At 23.0% G+C, this 20,000-nt stretch overlaps 10 protein-coding genes across 10 annotated transcripts in view; 5 read left to right on the top strand and 5 right to left on the bottom strand.

The window, feature by feature from the left end:
* Positions 1-991, top strand: part of abcF2 (ABC transporter-related protein) — a gene marked incomplete at both ends in the record, with an annotated part of 2,244 nt that extends 1,253 nt beyond the window's left edge. The window contains 2 exons of the mRNA XM_633647.1: positions 1-480; positions 760-991. The exon at positions 1-480 is cut by the window's left edge and continues 914 nt beyond it. Of these exons, the coding sequence (XP_638739.1) occupies positions 1-480; positions 760-991 (712 nt within the window). The remainder of the gene's footprint in view (positions 481-759) is intronic.
* A 1,534-nt stretch (positions 992-2,525) lies between these two features.
* On the top strand, positions 2,526-2,753 carry DDB_G0284081 (hypothetical protein; the record flags this gene model as incomplete). Its single annotated transcript, XM_633646.1, has 1 exon — positions 2,526-2,753. The coding sequence occupies one exon, from the start codon at positions 2,526-2,528 to the stop codon at positions 2,751-2,753; it is 228 nt and encodes a 75-aa protein (XP_638738.1).
* Positions 2,754-4,022: 1,269 nt separating this feature from the next.
* DDB_G0284079 (ankyrin repeat-containing protein) lies at positions 4,023-5,059 on the bottom strand (the record flags this gene model as incomplete). Its single annotated transcript, XM_633645.1, has 2 exons — positions 4,023-4,186; positions 4,312-5,059. The coding sequence occupies 2 exons, from the start codon at positions 5,057-5,059 to the stop codon at positions 4,023-4,025; spliced, it is 912 nt and encodes a 303-aa protein (XP_638737.1).
* A 532-nt stretch (positions 5,060-5,591) lies between these two features.
* Positions 5,592-6,699, bottom strand: DDB_G0284151 (hypothetical protein; the record flags this gene model as incomplete). Its single annotated transcript, XM_633644.1, has 3 exons — positions 5,592-5,688; positions 5,764-6,195; positions 6,335-6,699. 3 exons carry the CDS (start codon positions 6,697-6,699, stop codon positions 5,592-5,594), a joined length of 894 nt encoding a protein of 297 aa, XP_638736.1.
* Positions 6,700-6,994: 295 nt separating this feature from the next.
* Positions 6,995-7,799, bottom strand: efa1B (elongation factor 1b; the record flags this gene model as incomplete). Its single annotated transcript, XM_633643.1, has 2 exons — positions 6,995-7,562; positions 7,717-7,799. The coding sequence occupies 2 exons, from the start codon at positions 7,797-7,799 to the stop codon at positions 6,995-6,997; spliced, it is 651 nt and encodes a 216-aa protein (XP_638735.1).
* Positions 7,800-7,869: 70 nt separating this feature from the next.
* DDB_G0284149 (hypothetical protein) lies at positions 7,870-9,741 on the top strand (the record flags this gene model as incomplete). The annotated part of the gene is made up of 5 exons (XM_633642.1): positions 7,870-7,873; positions 8,720-8,777; positions 8,870-8,990; positions 9,130-9,530; positions 9,627-9,741. 5 exons carry the CDS (start codon positions 7,870-7,872, stop codon positions 9,739-9,741), a joined length of 699 nt encoding a protein of 232 aa, XP_638734.1.
* A 163-nt stretch (positions 9,742-9,904) lies between these two features.
* On the top strand, positions 9,905-10,934 carry DDB_G0284147 (hypothetical protein; the record flags this gene model as incomplete). The annotated part of the gene is made up of 2 exons (XM_633641.1): positions 9,905-10,225; positions 10,308-10,934. The coding sequence occupies 2 exons, from the start codon at positions 9,905-9,907 to the stop codon at positions 10,932-10,934; spliced, it is 948 nt and encodes a 315-aa protein (XP_638733.1).
* An 89-nt stretch (positions 10,935-11,023) lies between these two features.
* On the bottom strand, positions 11,024-12,484 carry DDB_G0284077 (hypothetical protein; the record flags this gene model as incomplete). The annotated part of the gene is made up of 3 exons (XM_633640.2): positions 11,024-11,223; positions 11,337-12,218; positions 12,295-12,484. The coding sequence occupies 3 exons, from the start codon at positions 12,482-12,484 to the stop codon at positions 11,024-11,026; spliced, it is 1,272 nt and encodes a 423-aa protein (XP_638732.2).
* Positions 12,485-13,452: 968 nt separating this feature from the next.
* elp1 (elongation protein 1) lies at positions 13,453-17,738 on the bottom strand (the record flags this gene model as incomplete). The annotated part of the gene is made up of 2 exons (XM_633639.1): positions 13,453-17,325; positions 17,439-17,738. 2 exons carry the CDS (start codon positions 17,736-17,738, stop codon positions 13,453-13,455), a joined length of 4,173 nt encoding a protein of 1,390 aa, XP_638731.1.
* Positions 17,739-18,327: 589 nt separating this feature from the next.
* DDB_G0284145 (regulator of chromosome condensation domain-containing protein) overlaps positions 18,328-20,000 on the top strand; it is a gene marked incomplete at both ends in the record, with an annotated part of 1,754 nt that continues 81 nt past the window's right edge. The window contains 2 exons of the mRNA XM_633638.1: positions 18,328-18,336; positions 18,774-20,000. The exon at positions 18,774-20,000 is cut by the window's right edge and continues 81 nt beyond it. Of these exons, the coding sequence (XP_638730.1) occupies positions 18,328-18,336; positions 18,774-20,000 (1,236 nt within the window). The remainder of the gene's footprint in view (positions 18,337-18,773) is intronic.

Genomic DNA, 20,000 nt, shown 5'->3' with positions numbered 1-20,000 from the left:
TGAATTGGCCCCACCAATCATGCATTTTGATAATGTTACTTTTTCATACAGCGGTAAAGAAGCAGATGTTTTATATAGAAATTTAGATTTAGCTATCGATTTAGACTCTAGAATTGCACTTGTTGGTCCAAATGGTGCTGGTAAAAGTACTTTATTGAAGCTTATGGTCGGTCAAATCTCACCAACTCAAGGTTTCATTAAAAAACATAGTCATCTTAAAATGGCTCGTTATCATCAACATGCTCATGAAGTTTTAGATCTCACCGCTACTCCATTGGATTTTGTTCGTTCTAAATTTGCTCATATGAATAAAGATACCGAAGAATGGCGTCGTGAAATTGGTAGATTTGGTGTTACTGGTAAAGCTCAAACTGAAGCTATTGGTTGTATGTCTGATGGTATTAAATCTCGTTTAATTTTCTGTCTTATGGCTCTCGAAAATCCACATCTTTTATTACTTGATGAACCAACAAATCATTTGTAAGTACTTTTTTTATTATTCCAAAAAAAAAAAAAAAACAACAAACATTTATAAACAATTGTTTTTATAAATAATATATAATCGATACTAACTATAGTCATTTTAACCATTTTATTACTATAAACTTGACCTTTTTGATCATTTTAAAACATTAAATTTAATCGTTTTTTGACCATTTTATCATTAAATTTGACCTTTTGATCATTTTAAAACATTAAATTTAATCGTTTTTGACCATTTTGTCGTTAAATTTGACCATTTTGATCATTTTCTTGAAGAGATATGGAATGTATTGATAGTTTAGCTTTGGCCATCAATTCTTTCCCCGGAGGCATGATATTAGTATCTCACGATTTTAGATTAATCTCTCAAGTTGCAAAAGAAATTTGGGTTTGTGATAATAAAACTATTACTAAATGGGCAGGTGATATCACAAGCTATAAGAATCACTTAAAGGCTCAAATGAGAGATCTCACAAAGCAAGGCGCATTAGCATCATTAAAAAAATAATAGATAATAATATAAATAAAGGCTTTTTTTATAAAAATATAATTGTATTGTTATAATATTTAATTAGTTTATTATTATTATTATTATTATTATTATTTTTTTTTTTTTATATTAAATTTAATAGAATCCGATTGTGAATTGGAAAATATCCAAATAATCTTAAACACTTCCCCAATTTACATGCCTCTTTTCTTTTACTATTTAACCAACCGATGTTAATAATCATTTATCTCGACCTCGGAATTGTATTTCAAAAATGTTAAATATCTTAAAGATGGCGATACTTTTGGTGATCTGATTTGAGTTTCTAAATGGGTATAGGTACGTCAGGTAGGATATGTCAGTTGTTGAAAAAAATTTTCAATAACTCAGGTGCAGGTAAAAATAAAAAAAGCCAGGTAGGGGTATAAGTATTTACTTAGTTTTGATTAATGTTAAAAAAAAAAGTTTGAAATAATATTCAATTTGTTCATTAAAATTGAATTAGAGTATTTGGTTTGTTTAATTAAAAAAAAAATAAAAAATAAACAAAAAAAAATAAAAAAAATATACACAATTTTTTTTTTTTCTTTTTAATAATCAAATTTTATTAACAAACTAGGTAATTTGGGTAATTTCAACCCATCAACAAATCGCTATAATAATTCGAGGCCAAAGTTGGGAATAATTTTAAAATTATATTTGTTACATAGTTAATACTTTTTGTTTTCTAATAAAAATGTAAAATAAAACAAAAAAGATATAGGTTTTTTTTTTTAAAACTTTTTGTATTTTATTTTTTATTTGTTTATTTTGTATAGATTAAAAACTCTAGAATTTAGAGAAATCCTTATACTTTTCTAATTGACCAGCTATTATTTATTGGCAAAAAGATGACTATCTTTCTCATCTTGGAATTGTACTAATGATAAATTATCCTCTTTGTCTTTTGTTGTGATGAATCTAAATAAAATTTCCATTTTATCTACCACTATCGATGGTGTACATAAAAAAATGATTATCAATATAGTAGTGTATAATTGAACAATGTTGAAAAGCCATAAAAATATAAATTGAGTGACCCAATTTTTGGTGGTAATTGAAAAAAGTTTAACAATGTAGTTGCTAAACTTTTTCATTCAGATACTATAAATAAATGGGGTTTTGAATCAGAGTGAACCAAAACAACACTTAATAAAGATCGCCAGAAAGAATTGAAAAAGATGTAATAATACGATTCCCAGCTAAATCTATTAAATATTTGCCATTGATTTCGGTAATATTGATTGATAAATTTGTTACTGATGATATACTACCTAAAATTTGATTAGATTTAAAATTTTTATAAATATTATTATTATTAATAGTTTTTTTTTTTTTCTAAAAGGTAAACAATAATACATACCTAAGTTATTGAATAATAAATCTTAATCTTGTACCTCGGTAATGTCATCATGTTTGAATAGACCAGATAAATCATTATTAGACCTTTTGATCGTTTTAAAACATTAAATTTAATCGTTTTTGACTATTTTGATCATTTTCTTGAAGAGATATGGAATGTATTGATAGTTTAGCTTTGGCCATCAATTCTTTCCCCGGAGGCATGATATTAGTATCTCACGATTTTAGATTAATCTCTCAAGTTGCAAAAGAAATTTGGGTTTGTGATAATAAAACTATTACTAAATGGCCACTTGAAATCACAAGCTACAATAATTACTTTAAGGTTCAAATGAGAGATCTTACAAAGCAATCTTCATTAGCATCATTAAAAAAATAATAGATAATAATATAAATAAAGGCTTTTATTATTTTTTTTTTTTCTCTATTATTTACAAATTATAATTGTATTAATTTCTTTATCTTTTAAATTCTGGAAATAAAAATTTTTTAAAATAACCAGAATATTTCCAACTATATCTTGAATTAATAAAAAATAAGCTTGATTTTGAGGTTAAAGATATTTATTAAATTAAAAAAAAAATTAAAAAAAGGAAAAATAATATTAATTTATAAATTGTAATAATATATACAATATTTTAAAAATATAACAATCTTTTTTTTTATTTTTTTTTATTTTAATAAATGTACAAAAATATTTGTTTTGGTTTTAAATAATTTTTTGGAATTGTTCAACACATTCTGGTGGATCAGTTTTTCTAATTACACAAGAGAAATTTGGAGCCAATTTTTTTTTTTTTGATTATATACAAATAATAATAATAATAATAATAACCAAGATTTTGTGTGTTCCAAATTTTTTTTTTTTACATTAGTTTTATTTTTATTTTATTTTTAAAAAATCATATTTGCATTAAAAAAAGATTATTTTTTTGTTTTTTTTTTGTATTAATAATGTAACACATACAGTTTATGTTGATTGAATTAAAAAGTTGGTTTATATTTCATAGCTTTCAAAATAAATATTATTATCTAAATCATTTTTATGGAAAATGATAATAGTTTTCCATTTGTTTGTGAAATATCCATATTAAACCAATCACCCATATTTACAAATTTATTTTGATGAATTTTTTCATAAATAATATCACTATAATATAATTTTTCATTTTTCCCTCAACCATTAAAATAATTGTTGTTGTTAACATTTGGTGTAATGGTTGATTTTGTTGGTCCAAACTTTCCTGTTGGGCAACATATTAAATTTAGAAAATTTTCTGAAATTATCCTATCAAATTTTGGGTAATATCTCATCACAACTAAAGAAAAAGAGGGTAATTTATCATTTATACAATTCCAAGATGAGATAGATAGTCATCTTTTTGCAAATAAATAATAGCTGGTCAATTAGAAAAGTATAAGGTTTTTCCTAAATTCTAGATTTTTCAATCCATACATAATAAACAAAAAAAAAAATAAAATAAAAATTATTTCAAAAAAAAAAAATCTTTTTTGTTTTATTTTACATTTTTATTAAACAATAATTCTACAAAAAATGAATCTATATTATCAAACTGTCTTATAAGAATAAACAATCTTTTTTTTTTTTTTTTTATTATAATAATGTACAAAAATAATAATTTTAATTTTAAATAATTTTTTGGAATTGTTCAACACATTCTGGTGGTGCAGTTTTTCTAATTACACAGGAGAAATAACAATGTAAATGAGTTTCATTTCCAGATGTACCAACAATTACTGGCCATTTTGATTTTGATTGTAATAATAAATCTGTTGGTTGTAAAAAACGAGCTAATAAATTTAAAAATAAAAAAATAATTAATAAATTAATAAACCAACAAATTAATAATAATAATAATAATAATAATAATAATAATAATAATAATAATAATAATAATAATAATAATAATAATTACATTTTCCTTTTATTGTTTCAACAATATCAAAACATTTATCATAAGATGGCATATTGAATTTTTCAACCATTCTTTTACATAATTCTCTTGCAGTATCAGTACTTGAAACTTTAATTGATTTATAAGATTCATTTCTAAAGAAAACTTTTAAAACTTCTGAAGAATTTAATAAAACACCACCTCTAATTGTATCATAACCTGAAGATGCTCCAAAATTTGCTGATGATGCCATTGTTGTTGTTGTTGATGTTGATACATCAATTGTTGACATTTTTTCACGCAATGTTGAAACTTGTTTTTGATATTGTTCTTGTTTTTGTTTCATTTCTTTTTGTTGTTCTTCAAGTTTCTCTTCACTTTGGGATGTTTTACCCTCAGATGCTAAAACCATCTCCTTTTGAAACCAACCATGTGCTAAATCATAGGCTGAGAAATTATTATTATCGGGTATATTGATTTTAGCACCATGACGAATTAACCATAATGCTAAAATGTCATATCTACTATTAACTAATGAATGTAATGGTGTAACACCTCTATTATCTTGAACATTGACATCAACACCACGTGATACCAATACCTCAATAGCTTGTTTATGTCCTCTTGTACATGCTATATGTATTGCTGTTGTACCTTTATCTGCTTCTTTCATATTTATATCAACTCCACAATCTAACATTTCCCTTAATTTCTTTATATCATTATTTCCTGCTGATTTAATTAATTCATAATCAAATTTTTCTAACATTTCTTTTGATTTTTTTTTGATTTTTTTTTATAATACAACAACTTTTTTGACTTTTTATATTTATTTATTTTTAACGATACAGTTATTTTTTTTATTTTTGGGGGGGTTTTAATTAATTTTTTTTTTTTTTTTTTTTTTTTTTTTTTTTTTTTTTTTTTTTTTTTTTTTCCCTTAAACCAAATTAAAAAAAAAAAATCAATTTTATTTTTTTTTTTTTTTTTTATTTTTTTTAAATAATTTTTTTTTTTTAATTATTTTATTTTTATTTTAAACCACACTCGTGTTTATTTTAAAATTTTTTTGATTATCACAAAAAAAAAAAAAAAAAATTATAATAATTAAGAAACCCAAACCACACTATAAATCTAAAAAAAAAAAAAATTATTTAAAAAAAAAAAAAAAAAAAAAAAAAAGCAACAATAAAATTAATTCAATTCAATTCACTTTCAATGTGATAAAAAGAAATTAATTATTATTTTTTATTTTTTTTATATTTTTTTTTTTTTTAATAAAAACAATAATATTTTTATTTTTAAATATCATTTAATTGAGCTTCAATTGATTGAACTGATAATGTTTTTTTAAAACCTAATTTTAAACTTAAATTTTGAGAAGCTGTATTATCTTCACTAATATAAGATAAAGGTATTAAATTATTTTTTAAAATTGAAATTAAAGTTTTTGATTTCACTTTTAAAGCATACCCTTTTCCCCTAAATTCAGGTAAAGTGAATAAATGTACAGTTTTCCCATCAGATTTTATTAAATTCCAACATATTAATTTTCCATCACCATCACTATTACCATCACCATCACTACCACCACCATTAGCTTTATAACCAAATGCTAAACCATTATCAGAACTCCATTTAAATTCTTCAGTTGAGAATTGACCTTTATATATCCAAAATGAATTTGCAAATTCAATATCATCATAATTTAATATAATTTCATTACCATCTAAATTCATTTCCAACTCTTTTATCTTTTCATTTAATTTATCTTCATTTTCAATTTTTAATACATATTCTGAATATTCTATACTTACAAAAACTTTAAATTTATATTTTGTTAATATTTTTTTAATTATTTTTACAATTTCTTTATTTGGAGTTTCAATAAATGTTAATTTTTCACTTTTTTTTTTTTTTTTTTTTTTTTTTTTTTTTTATTATTATTATTATAAAAGAATAAAATAAAAATTAAAATAAAATAATTTAATTAATATTTTATTTATTTATTTATTTATATAATTAATTTAATTTATTTATTTACATTTTATTTTGAAAATGATATTTTATAGCACCATTATGATTAGTTTTATTTAATAATTCATTTTTATCAATATCAGGAAAATTTAAAAAGAAACCAATTCTCCAATCAATTGAACTTAAACAAGTTTTTGCAATTTCAATATTACCATTTGAATAAATTTTTATTAAAGCATCTAATAATTCAAATGATATTATAAATTGTGGTGATTTAATATCATCAACAAACCAAATTGATAAACCAATTTTTATTTCATTTTCAGCTCTCTCTAATTGAGAAAACTTTGATCCTTCTTTTTTTATTATTTCTAATATTTTAAATTGTTCTTCCTTTTCTTTTACAATTATTAAATTAATTTTAGAATTCATTATTATTGAAAAAAAAAAAAAAAAAATTAAACCACTACTTTATTATTATTTTTATTTTGGGTGGTTAAAACAAAAATAAAAAAATTAAAAATAGGAAAAAAAAAAATAAAATAAAAAAAAAAATAAAATAAAAAAAAAAAAAAATGGGAAATTCCCCCTAAAGATACAACAATTTTAATAATTAAAAATGAAAATAATAATAATAATTTAATTTCTTTACAAAACAACATATTTATTGGAAAAAAAGGTTATTATAATATAATTTTTGTTGTCTTTTTAAAAAAAAACAAACAATTTAGATTTTATTGAAAGCAGCAACATCAACGGATTGGACGTAATCTTCGAAATCTTTAATTTTTTCTTCTAATTCATCGGTTGAAACTTTAAGATCTTCGACGACTAAATTGATGACTAACTTTTTGATACCATAACCAACGGCAACGAGTTTTGAGGCACCCCAGACTAAACCGTCCATTTCAATTGAACGAACGCATTTTTCTAATTCGACCATATCGGTTTCATCATCCCATGGCTTAACATCCAAGAGAATTGAAGATTTAGCAATGACGGTTTCCTTTGGTTTTTTGTGTTCCATAGCTTTCTTACGTCTTTCTTCTAATTGTCTTTCGTATTCTTCATCATCTTCATCATCGGAACCAAAGAGATCAACGTCATCATCAGCTTTTGGTGCAGCTGGGGCGGCAATAGTGACGGTTTCGGTAACTTTTTCGAATTGACCTTGTTCGGCAGCACTGTATGAGGCAATGGTATTGAACCATCTGGCAGCATGTGGGTATTTAGTGGCACATGGTGCGGTTTTAACTAAGTTGAAGGCTTGGACATCAGCACTTGATGGAACAAAACTATAATAAATAATAAATAATTTGATTAATATATTATTCTAATGTTTAATCTAATGTTTATTCTCTCTCCCTTTCTTTCTTTGTTTTTTTTTTTTTTTCTAATCATCATTTAATCAATTTAATATTTTTCATTTCCCTAAAAATTAATATTTACCCAACAATGTAAGTTTTGTCACTGACAAATTTGTTTAATTCGACAAGACCGTTTTCAGTAGTTAAATCAGCGAATGAAGGCATTTTCTGTTTTTAATTAAAATAATTTAAGTATTAATATTTTATTTTATTTTAAAAAAGGAAAAATAATATTATGTGTGAGTGATTTTTTTTTAAAAAAAAAAAAATTTTTATTTTTTTATTTTTTTTTAATTTTGGTAAATGGTTGAGAATTGGGTATTTAAGAAAAAGAAAAGATATCTTTTTCAAATAATATTATTAAAATTTTAAATATAATTTCATTGTGTGTTTTGTGGGTGTGTGTTTTGTGTGTGTTTGAAGAAATCGTAATTTTCTTTTTTGGTAATTGATATTATTTATTTATAATTTTATTTTATTTTTATTATTTTTTTTTTTTATTATTTTTTTTTGTTTTTTATGTTCAATTTAATAATAAAATAAAATAAAAAAAAAAAAAAAATTAATAAAAATAGAAATAAAAACATATAAGTTCTTCCTACCTTTATATTGACAATGATATCGTGTAAAAAAAAAAAAAAAGAAAAAAAAAAGGAAAAAATTTTTTTTTTTAAAAAAAAAAAAAGCCTCACGTAAAAAAAAATAAAAAAAATAAAAAAAAAAAAAAAAATTAATTAGAAAAAAAAAAACGTTCACCTTCCCAAATAAAAAAAAAAATTTAAAAAAAATTTAAAAAAAAATTAACACAAAAATTTAAAAAAAAAAAAAAAAAAAAAAAAAAAAAAAATCATTTAAGGTGAAATATCTTTTTTTAAATAAAAAAAAAAAAAAAAAAAAAAAAAAAAATTTAAAAGGGAATTTAAAATCTTTTTATTTAAAAATTTTTTTTTTTTCTAATTAATTTTTATATTTTACATATATTTTTTTTTTTTTTTTTTCAAAAATAAAAAATAAAACTCAAAGAGAAATCAGGTGTTCATATCATAAATATATTTTATGAACACAAAGGTTTATTTTTAAAAAAGTGGCAGTTGAAGAATTAAAGGACTATGACCAAATCAAATTTGCGTTGTATCCCGGAAGGTAAATTAAAATAAAAATTATAAATAATAAATAATAGTAATAATAAATAAAAATATATATACTAATATTATTTTTATATATATTTTATATAGTCGTTTCTCAGGAGTTCAAAAAAGTGAAAGAACATCATATCCAGTTCATGTAGATATTAAAAATGTCGATTTTAAAAATTCAATATTATCAGGTTATTTAACAATATCAGGATTGACAGAGGTAATATATTTATATTATATATATAATTATAAATTTAGAAATACCTTTATTAATATTAATATTATTATTATTATTATTATTATTATTATTATTATTATTATTATAATTATTATTATTATTATTATTGTTATTATAACAGAAATATCCAGTTTTAACAACATTTTTTGAAGCAGAAATAGTTGGAGATAAATATTCATTTTTAACGAGAAAATGGGATGCAGATGTAGAAGTTGATTATAAACATTGGTCGAGATTCCCAGCATTTCAAAAAGAATATTCACATAAATTCAATAAGGACGAATTCAAACCAGATTTCAGTAATAGTGATCATTTATTCATGCGTTGGAAAGAGTACTTTCTAGTACCTGACCATCGTGTAAGAACCATTGAAGGTGCTTCCTATGAGGGATTCTATTATATCTCTTATCAGCGTTCCACTGGTTCAATTAAAGGTTACTATTATCATGTCTCAAGTGAACAATTTCAATCTTTAGAGTTATTTCATGATGTTGAAAATTGTTTTCCAATTTATGAATTTAGGTAGTTTATTTTACTAAACCAATTTTATAATAAATAATAAATAATAAATAATAAATAATAAATAATAATGAATAATAATGATAATAATAATAATAGAGACAGACAGATAGAGAGAAAAGAAAAGGGGAGTAATATTAATAACCTTCAAAACAACAATAATAATAATATAAAAAAAACTAAAACCAATTCATTTGTAAATTATAATAATTAATAAATTTGTATTTTTATCACAATTTTAAACATTGATATTCCATGATCAATTTTATTTTTTCCCTCCTTTTTTTTTTTTTTTTTTCATTTTTTTTTTTTTTTTTTTTTTAAATTTTTTTTAATTCCAAATTTATTTCAACGTTTATCACAACAAATAATAGAAAATGAATGAAAATAATGATAATAAAGATAAAGAATTAAAAGATAATAATAATAATAATAATAATAATAATAATAATAATAATAATAATAATAATAATAATAATAATAATAATAACAATAATAACGAAGATAGTTTATTATATGATGAAAATCATTTAAAGCGAGAAGCAGACTTTTTTAAATTTCACCCATATAGTTTCATTGATGACGTTCATGAATCAACACACGACTATTGTGCAGATAGCGCAGATTTCATTGAAAGTTGTTTATTAGGCCATCCTTTATTTAATAATAATCAAGAATTTAAACAATTAATACAAGAGGTATATATATATATATATATATTAAATTAACTTTATTATTTATTTACCAACTTTTTTTTTTTTTTTTTAATAATTTATCTAGGGAACTAATAATGTTTGGGAATTACTTGAACAAATTTTTACAAAAAATTTAAATAAATATGAAGAATATCTATTATCATCAATTTTAAATATACCAGAGGATTTAATATTACCAGATGAACAACAACCAATTAATATTTTTAATAATAATAATAATAGAAATAAAAATAATAGTGATAATAATAATAGTCATAGTAATAATAATAATAATTCAAAATTATATAATAAATCAAATATTATTGATAAAGAGATGGAAGATTTAAGAGTTAATATTCAAAAATTAATAAATGAAAATGATCAAATTAAAAATAAAATACAAACAACAAAACAAGATATAAAATTATTACAATCAATAAATACCAATTTAAAGACAGATTCAAAGAATATTGAAAGTATAGCGGATATTAATCAAAAAAGAAAAGTTTTAGAATACAATTATCAAGTTTTAAAATCAAAATTATCAAATACTATAAACTCTGACAACAACAATAACAATAATAATAACAATAATCTTTGTATAAACAAATCTTTATTGGATAAGATGAATAGCTTAAACTTAAAAACTGTAAATGAATGTACTATAATAGAATCCACAAATATAATTGATAAAGTTGAAAAATCAATTTGAAAACAAAAAACAAAACAAAATAAACAAATAAAATACAAACTATTTATTATTTTTTTAAACTATTAATTATTTACATTTCTACAAAAATATTATTGAGAATTAACTTTGTTATTATTATTAATATCATTATTATTATTAAATGCATTGTCATTTGATTTATTCAATTTTTTATCATTTCCTTTTTTAAACTTTTTAAAAATAATAAATGATAATATAATAAGTGAGAAAAATACTATACATGATGTAACTGAAAATGAAATGATTAAAATAATTTGGTTGGTCGAATATTCTGGGAGAAAAAAAAAAAAAAAAAAAAAAAAAAAAAGAAAAATTAATAAAATTAGTTTGGTTGATATAGTTTGGTTAATTTAATTTATAATTTGATATTAAATTTATAATTACTATTTTTTAAACTACATCCATAACTATAATGACGTTTTTTATGAGGTTTGGTTTGTATAATTTTATTTCCATTTGTTTCTCTTATCCAGGTATTTAATGTGAATGGATTTTCAGTTAATTCAATGACTCTGGCACCTAATGGTTTCTCTGAGCTATATGATCCAGCACCTGATTTTCTACCATATCCCATATCCATTCCATGATAATCACCATGAAAATCATTTTTATGGTCATGTCCAAAATATAATCCTTTAACATCTTTATTTTCCAATAATGCTTTTACAAATCTTGATTTTTTATTATTAAAACAACAAGATTTCTCATCGAATGAACCGTAAACTTTATCATGACGATTCCAAAGATCAATAACTTCAATTGGAGGTATATGAATAAATGATACAGAATTCTTTCTATTATTTGATTTTGATACATTTTTAAACCAGTCTACTTGATCCTCATGAACACAACCCCAATCTAATTTATTACATTGTTTAGTATCAGAATCGAAAATATAAATCAATGATGATATATATTTATCCCTATCCGATAATGGATTTTCAGAGGTTGTTTCATTGTAATCCGATGAAAAAACATTTAAATAGTAATTTGAAGCACCATGAATTCCATTTGGACCTAATTGAGATAATGATAATTGAAATTGTTGATCTTTCACTACTAAATCTGATGAAATCAATGGTCCCTGTGCATCATGATTACCCATTGTAATTGCCCAGGGTATATTTCTTTTTATTAATGGCGCTGTAAATTTCTCCCAATAATAATCATAAAATCTTATATCTAATGAAAATATTGGTAAATATCCAGATATCATATCACCTGAAAACATAACAAAATCTGGTTTTTCAATTTCCAAAACATTTTCTTAATTTTAAAAATAATATCAATTATTAATTAATTTATTTTTATTTAAAAATAAAATTTAGATATAAATATTTACCTTGCATTTCTACAGTATCAATATCTTTTTGAGAACCTGATCCATAATGCATATCAGTAAATTGAACAATTTTAAAAGTTTTATCTTTTTTAAATCTTAAAATTGGTTTATTATTAATTTGACCATTAGTATTTAATACTAATATTAAAATAAAAAATAATATGAAAATCCTAAAATATAGAAGATTCATTTTTTTTTTTTTTTTTTTTTTTTTTTTTTTTTTATTATAATTAATTTTGGTATAATAATTCCATTATCTCAATTGATAATTTATTAATAATTTTTGGAAATTAAGTAAAGAAAAGAATTTTAAAAAAAAAAAAAAAAAAAAAATAGAAAAAAAAATACAAATATTAGAGAGAAAATAGTTTAATATCCTTTATTTTTTTTTTTTTAATTTTGGTTATATCAGATATATCCTTTTTTTTTCTTTTTTTTTTATTTTTTTTCTTTTTTTTTTTAATTAAATCCTAAGTAATTTAAATTTTAATTTTTTTATTAAAACTTTCCTAAATCGAATTAATTTAGAAGTGTGGTAAACAGAAATATCTTTTTAATATAAACCACATAAAATAAAATAAAAAAAAAAAAAAAAAAAATAAATTAAACCCCATAGGGTGTTATAACAAAAAGGGGTGTTGCATAGAAAAAAAAATATAATTAAAAAAAAGCTGCCAGAACCACCTCCTCATGAATTACTTTTAATCGCCTTAACGTCGAAATTTTAATATCTATAATAACAAAAAAATTTTTTTTTTTTTTTCAGAATCTTAAAAAGATTATATGATAAATTCAAATCAATTTATAATAGTTAATTTGATGGATGTAAATTGGTGTAGAGAAATGTGTTCCAAAACCATCAATATTTTTTTGATCATCTTTGAATAATGCAGATTAAAGATCCTCAATTAGAGAAAACACAGAAATAATTAAAATATTTAGAAAAATTTATCTATGTGTGTGGAACTCTGAGTTAATGAAAACTTATGCACCTGAACATCTAATTCATTACTACTCGTTCAACACTAATTATATTAATATAAATAAAAAAATAATACAAACAAAAATACATAAATAAAAATTAAAACAAGAACATATCCCGAATTGGGACGAGGTTATTATTATTTTTTTTTTTAATTATTTATTTTATTTATTTGTTTAAAAAATTGTTAAATTCCAATTTGGTTTATCTCTTGAAACTACTACTTGTTTAATATTTAATGTTATAATCTTATTATTAGAAGTAGTTGAAGTTTGTTGTTGTTGTTGTTGTTGTTGTGATTGTTGTTGTTGTTGTTGTTCTTCTAATTGTTCTAATTGTAATCTTTGTTCTCTTTCTTTTTCTTTTTTATTTTCTGGTAAGATAGCAGTAGCAGAAGCAGATAAATCATCTAAAGAAGAATCGATAAGATTTAAATATTTTTGATAAAGAGTTGATAATTGACGAGCATCATTAAAGAGACCTAAAAGAACCAAACCTTTAATGATACGACCAATTGATTCTTGTTGAGATGAGGAAGGAATTAATTTCTTCATTTGATCAACTAAATAATCCTCTTCATATGGTGAACCTTCTTTACCGGTGATACGAACTTTTTGAGGTTTTTGCTTCTTATCTTTCTTTTTTAAACGAGTTTTAGTAGCGGTTGAAAAGGTTCCAGTTTGTTGAGAATAAGTTGAAACATAAGAAGAGGTAGTAACATTCGATAGAGCACTATTAACTGACATACCACCTTCACTAAACATACCACTCATACCAGACATCATTGAACCAGTTTCAAAATCACCTTGACCTCTTGGTAATAACAATGGTACATAATTTAATTTATTTGTACGAACAATTACAATTCTAGTTGACATCTTTTCATATTTTTCAAAATTATTATTAATTTCATTAATTTGATTTGATAATGAATCTAATAATGATTTTTTAATTTTAATTTGTTGTTCTTCTTCTTGATTAGATGATGATGATGATGATGACAATAATAATGCTTCATTAAAATAATAACCTTCACAATACATATGAATTGCTTGATCAATAAGTTGGAATTTCTCTAAACATTGAGCAGCTTGTTGGAATTTTGAATTACGTTTTAAGATTTCCGATAATTCAATGACCAATTGATTCAATTGTTCCTTTGTATAGGATAATTTATTGGCTTGAGAGATTGCATTTTCCCATAAACCTGCATCTCTAAATGCATTGATTGATTTCTTTTCTTGATTGGCTTGTAAGAATAAATAGGCGGCATCTTCAAATTGATTAGATTCTAATAAATAATCACCATAAATATTTAAAACTTTTTTAAACATTTCATCTTTTTCTTCAATTAAATTATCGTCACTATCGGCAGCACTACCACCATAATTAACTAATGCTTCTTTATAAATTTTATTTGAAATAATTAAATCTAAACAATCTTGTTGATATTTTTTACCAGCTCTTGAAAGATTATAAAGTGCTAATTCCCAACGTGATAAATATTTATCGATTGAATAACGTTGATAGAATTTCTCCATCTTTTGAAGTTCTTGAAGGAATGGGATATATTCTTTTGGATCTTTTTGAGATTTTTGAGCAACCATAATCACCAATTCAAAATCGTATGTACCCAAAGCAATATCGTAGAGTTTATTAACATCAACCAAGAAAACAATGTAATCTAATGATTCCTCTGCCAAACGATTAACGATGGTTTCACCTTGTTCATTGATTTCTTCACCACGTAATGATTGAATTAAACGTAAGACTTGATCCAATTCAGGTGGTGATTTCTTTACATAGGTTGTAAGGATTGGTAAATTGAATTTGATTGAATCCTTCTCCATAAATACCTTACGCAATGAGTCACATACTAAATTAACCTTACCAACAACGATGGAGGATGGTTTAACCACATTGGTTGGTGGTAATAAATGTTTAGTCTCTAAATCAATGAATAGGGTTTTGGTGGTATCTTCATCACGTAATGAAGAGATGAAAAGATTTAAATAGTCGATTTGTTGAATTTGGTCAACAAACTCTTCAATATGACGAATGAAATCGGTTGGATTATGATCGTAAATAAAGTTCATATCGATACGATTTCTACGCATTGTTAAGAAGGCAGAAAGGTATTGATGGTTGTTAATCATTTCACGAATGGTTGCTAAAGTGAGTGAACGTGGTGAAATGGCCTCTAAATTACCTCTTGGCATTTGAAGTACTAAACGAGTATCGTGTGGTACAACTGCAACGATACGTGAACCTCTTTCAACATCTCTGATTGAATCATCGTAATTCGATTGCTGTTGTAATGCTTGCGATTTATGACCGACATAATTACCAATTACATTTGAAACTGGGACGTAGGTTAATGGTTGAGTTGGTGGTGGTGCTAATAATGATACTGATCTAAGTACATGTGATACTGTGGTGAACAATAGGAATTTATTGTGAAGTGCAAATGAATTACAATCTGTGCAAAGTAAACTTTGATTGATGTAAAGTTTATTTCTATCATTTAAACCAACGACTGAATCCTCTTGATTGATTGTACAAGATGAAAACCATGGACATGGTGTTGGAAACTTAAAGATATTCTCTTGATAGATGAATGGTGAGATTGAAGTTGGTTGTTCTAAATTACCACCTGATGATGCTGATGTTGAACAATTGTAAAGGTGAAGATAACCATCTATACTTTCAAATAAACATTGATCCAATGATTGTAAATGATGAGTTAAACGTAAGATCTTTGTTGAAACACTTGTACGATAGATATTCTCGAGTTCACCACTAGAAACATTGAAAACAATCTCAACGATTGAATCTGAATTTTGATTAGTTTTACTCTCGACACCAATGAATGTTGAGGCGTTTAACCAAAGGAAATGACGAATTTTGTGGAGTTGTAATTTGGATCTATCAATTACCACTCTAGAGGTTAATGTTGGAGCAATTGAATAATTTGGTAAGTTTGCTTTAAAATCCGATGGTAATGGTGCTAATAAACCATTGGCCGATTTAATCTTTGGTAGTGTGGCCTTTGGTGTTGGTGGTAGTGTTGCTGGTGTATAAATGAGTATAGATTGATCGACCATTACTGATAATTGATAGGTACTTTGATTGAATGAAAAACCCAAACAATTCAATCTATCAGGTAGTTCAATAGAGTAGGCCGACATTGGTGGTGGGACAACCAAACGACGGAATGGTGTCAATTTCAATTGATTACCATCTACCATTACAACAGTGGTTGGATTATTTTCACTTGAACCTTGAGAAACATCATAATCCCAACAAAGACGATATTCACTAAAACGACCAATTTGTGTTAATACACGAACAATTGGTGATGATAAATCCCATTGAATATTTACAATTCTTTCATTAGTATTATTATTATTACTATCACCGCATTGAATCTCTTGTTTTAAAAACCAATAATAATTACTACGATGCCATAATTGTAATACTGATCTTTTTTCATCCTCTAAATATAATTGAATACCTAAAATCTCTGAATCACTTGACCATTGAATCGATTGAATTTCACCTTTACTTCTTAATGTAAATTCACCATGTTTTAAACCATTTCTTTCAAAGAATGATATATCATGTCTGGTTTGTTCTAATCTTTGACTAACTGCAATCATTGAACCATTTGGTCTCCATGAAATTTGATTCTCTAATCCTGTAACATCTGATTCATTCATACTATGTAATTGTAATGATCTTTCCCAAATTCTTAATTGAATTTTACCAATATCCTCTTCATAACTACTACATGCAAAATATTGACCATCACCTCTCCATGTTATAATTGGTATTTTATTTATATTTTTTGAATTATTATTATTAGTTGTTGTTGTTGCTGTTTTTGGTTTACCTGGTAAATATGAATTAATTGAAACTTCATTAATCATTTCCCAATCTTTTGTCATTTGAATAAGTGTTTCACTCTCTGTTGCCAAAATAAATAATTCATAATCTGGACTCCATGACATACATGTAATACCAGATCCAATAATACCAACACATTCAAGCTATAAAAAAATAAAAAATAAAAAAATTGGTAAAGGGGGGGGGGGGGGGGGTCAGATATATATTTAATTATTTTTATTTTTTTTAATTTTTATTTTTTAATTTTTTTACTTACTTCACCATTTGAAGTTGAATACATTAAAATATCACCTTTATTTGAAGCCATACAAACAGCATCTAAATCAGGAATGAATTGAATTGAGATGACTTTAGCACCTTCACTTAATATATCTTGTTCATCTAATTCAATTCTCATTGAAACCTTTTTGGTTGATGGTGAATAAATAATTAATTGATTATTCTCGGTTATAAAGTATACTACATTACTTTGTTGATCAATTGAAAATAATTTAAAATCTCCATTACCATCAACAATTAAGTCATTAAATTCTGACAATCTTGTAATATTCTTCATTTTTTTTTTTTTTCCAATTAATTAATTTAATTAATTTAATTAATTAATTAATTTATATATATCCGAAATAGAAAAAAAATAAAAAAATAAAAAAATAAAATAAAAATAACTGAATGGAAATTTAAAAAAATAAAAAAAAAAAAAAAAAAAGAATACGACAAAAGTTTTTTTTAATTTTTTTTTTTTTTTTTTTTTATTTTTTTTTTAATTTTAGCGAAACGAAAGAAATTTTTCTCACTTTTTTATTCAAATATTAAAAAAAAAAATTAAAAAAAAAAATTTAAAAAAGGTTTTTTATACAAATTTAATTAAATTATTTAATTTTAAAAATGAAATAATGATGAATAAAAAAATAAAAATAAAAATAAAAAAAATAAAAAAATTATTTATTTAATTATTTATTTATTTTTTTTTATTTATTTTTTTTTATTTATTTTAATTTTTTTTATTTATTTTATTTTATTTTATTTTTTTTGGAATTGACTATAGATAACTAGAACTCTCAAAAATACACAAAATAATATAAATAGAAATAAAAAAAAAATGAATATAGTCATTCTGTTTTTTTTTTTTTTTTTTTTAAAAAAAAATGAATATAGTCATTCTGTTTTTTTTTTTTTTTTAACCAAAAAATTTAAAATTTAAAATTAAATATAAATTTTAATTTACCAAAAATGATATCATTCATTTTTGTAATTGTTTTTTTTATTTTGAAGAACAACCAGAGGAATATATTTTATTTAAAAAATATTTCCAGAAAAAAAAAAAAAAAAAAAAAACAAATAATTGATATGGTTTAATTGGTATATTTATTTATTTATTTTTTATGTCAAATTTGAATATTGATAAATGATTGCCAATTACTTTTGCTAAATAGTTATTTTAATAGGGGTAGGTGCATAAAAAAAAAAAACAATACTATTTTTTCTAAACAAAAATAAATTTTTCACATTTTTTTTTTCGTTTTATGTTTTTTAAATTTTTTTAGGCTTCATTTTTCTCAACCTTTTTTTATTTTTCAATTTTTAAAAAAAGGAAATGTTTAAATTAAGTTTTAAAAGTTTAATTAAAAATACAAATCAAACATCATCATTATCTAATGGTATAAAACTATTTTCATTTGGTAGTGGTTGGTGTGGTCAATTGGGATTAGGTGATAAGGTAGTTGAGCAATTCACACCAAAACAAATCGAATTCGACAAAGATATTATTTTAACAGAGAATGATAAAATTAAAACTGGATCTTATCATGCATTACTTGTAAAAGATAATAGCATTCATGTTTGGGGTGAAAATAAATTTGGTCAATTAGGATTAGGTAATTTTATAAATCATTTTAAACCAATAGAAAATAAATTAATATTCCAACAACAACAACAACAACAACAAGGAAAAGAAGAAGAAATTAAAATTGAAAATGTTGAATGTGGTTCATTTCATACAATAATATCAACAAATAATAATAAAACTTATTCGTTTGGTTGGAATTCAAGAATACAATGTGGTCATATCCCTAATAATAATAATAAAGATTCTATTGTTGAAACTATTAATCAACCAAAAGAAATTGAAATTTTAAAAGGCAAAAAAGTCAATGCAATTTCATGTGGTTTTGATTTTTCAATAGTTTCAACAGTTGATAATGGTGTTTATATATTTGGAATGAATGATCGTGGTCAATGTAATGGAATTCTACCATCATCATCATCATCATCATCATCATCATCTGGTAAATTAATTATTGAACCAATTGAAAATAAATCATTAAATAATATTGAAATTAAAAAATTATCAAGTGGATGGGGTCATACATTATTATTAACATCAGATGGTGAATTATTATCATGGGGTTCAAATCAGCATGGTCAATGTGGTACTGGAATTAAAACAAAAGTTTCACCAATTACAAAGATTAAAATTCCAAATAATTTAAAAGTTTTAGATATTTCATGTGGTTCTTGTGTTTCTGCTGCAATCTTATCTGATAATAATGTTTATATTTGGGGCTCGAGTGGTGATGGTAAATTAGGGTTAGGTTCAAATCAAAAAGATGATTTATTAATTCCAACTTTATTAAATACATTAACCAATAGTACTGGTACTAGACATATTTCATTTGGATCGGATCATTGTGTTTCATTACCAATTAATGAGAATGGAAATGGTATATTTTACGGTTGGGGTTTTGGTCAACATGGTTGTTTAGGTTTTGGTGATTCAATTGATCAATTAAAAGTTTATTCAATCCCTGAAAAAAATGAA

The sequence above is a fragment of the Dictyostelium discoideum genome (assembly GCF_000004695.1).
Source record: "Dictyostelium discoideum AX4 chromosome 4 chromosome, whole genome shotgun sequence".
In the NCBI taxonomy this organism is placed as follows: domain Eukaryota; phylum Evosea; class Eumycetozoa; order Dictyosteliales; family Dictyosteliaceae; genus Dictyostelium; species Dictyostelium discoideum.
The sequence above is the reverse complement of the archived record's forward strand: the minus strand, read 5'-3'. Positions and strand labels throughout refer to the sequence as shown.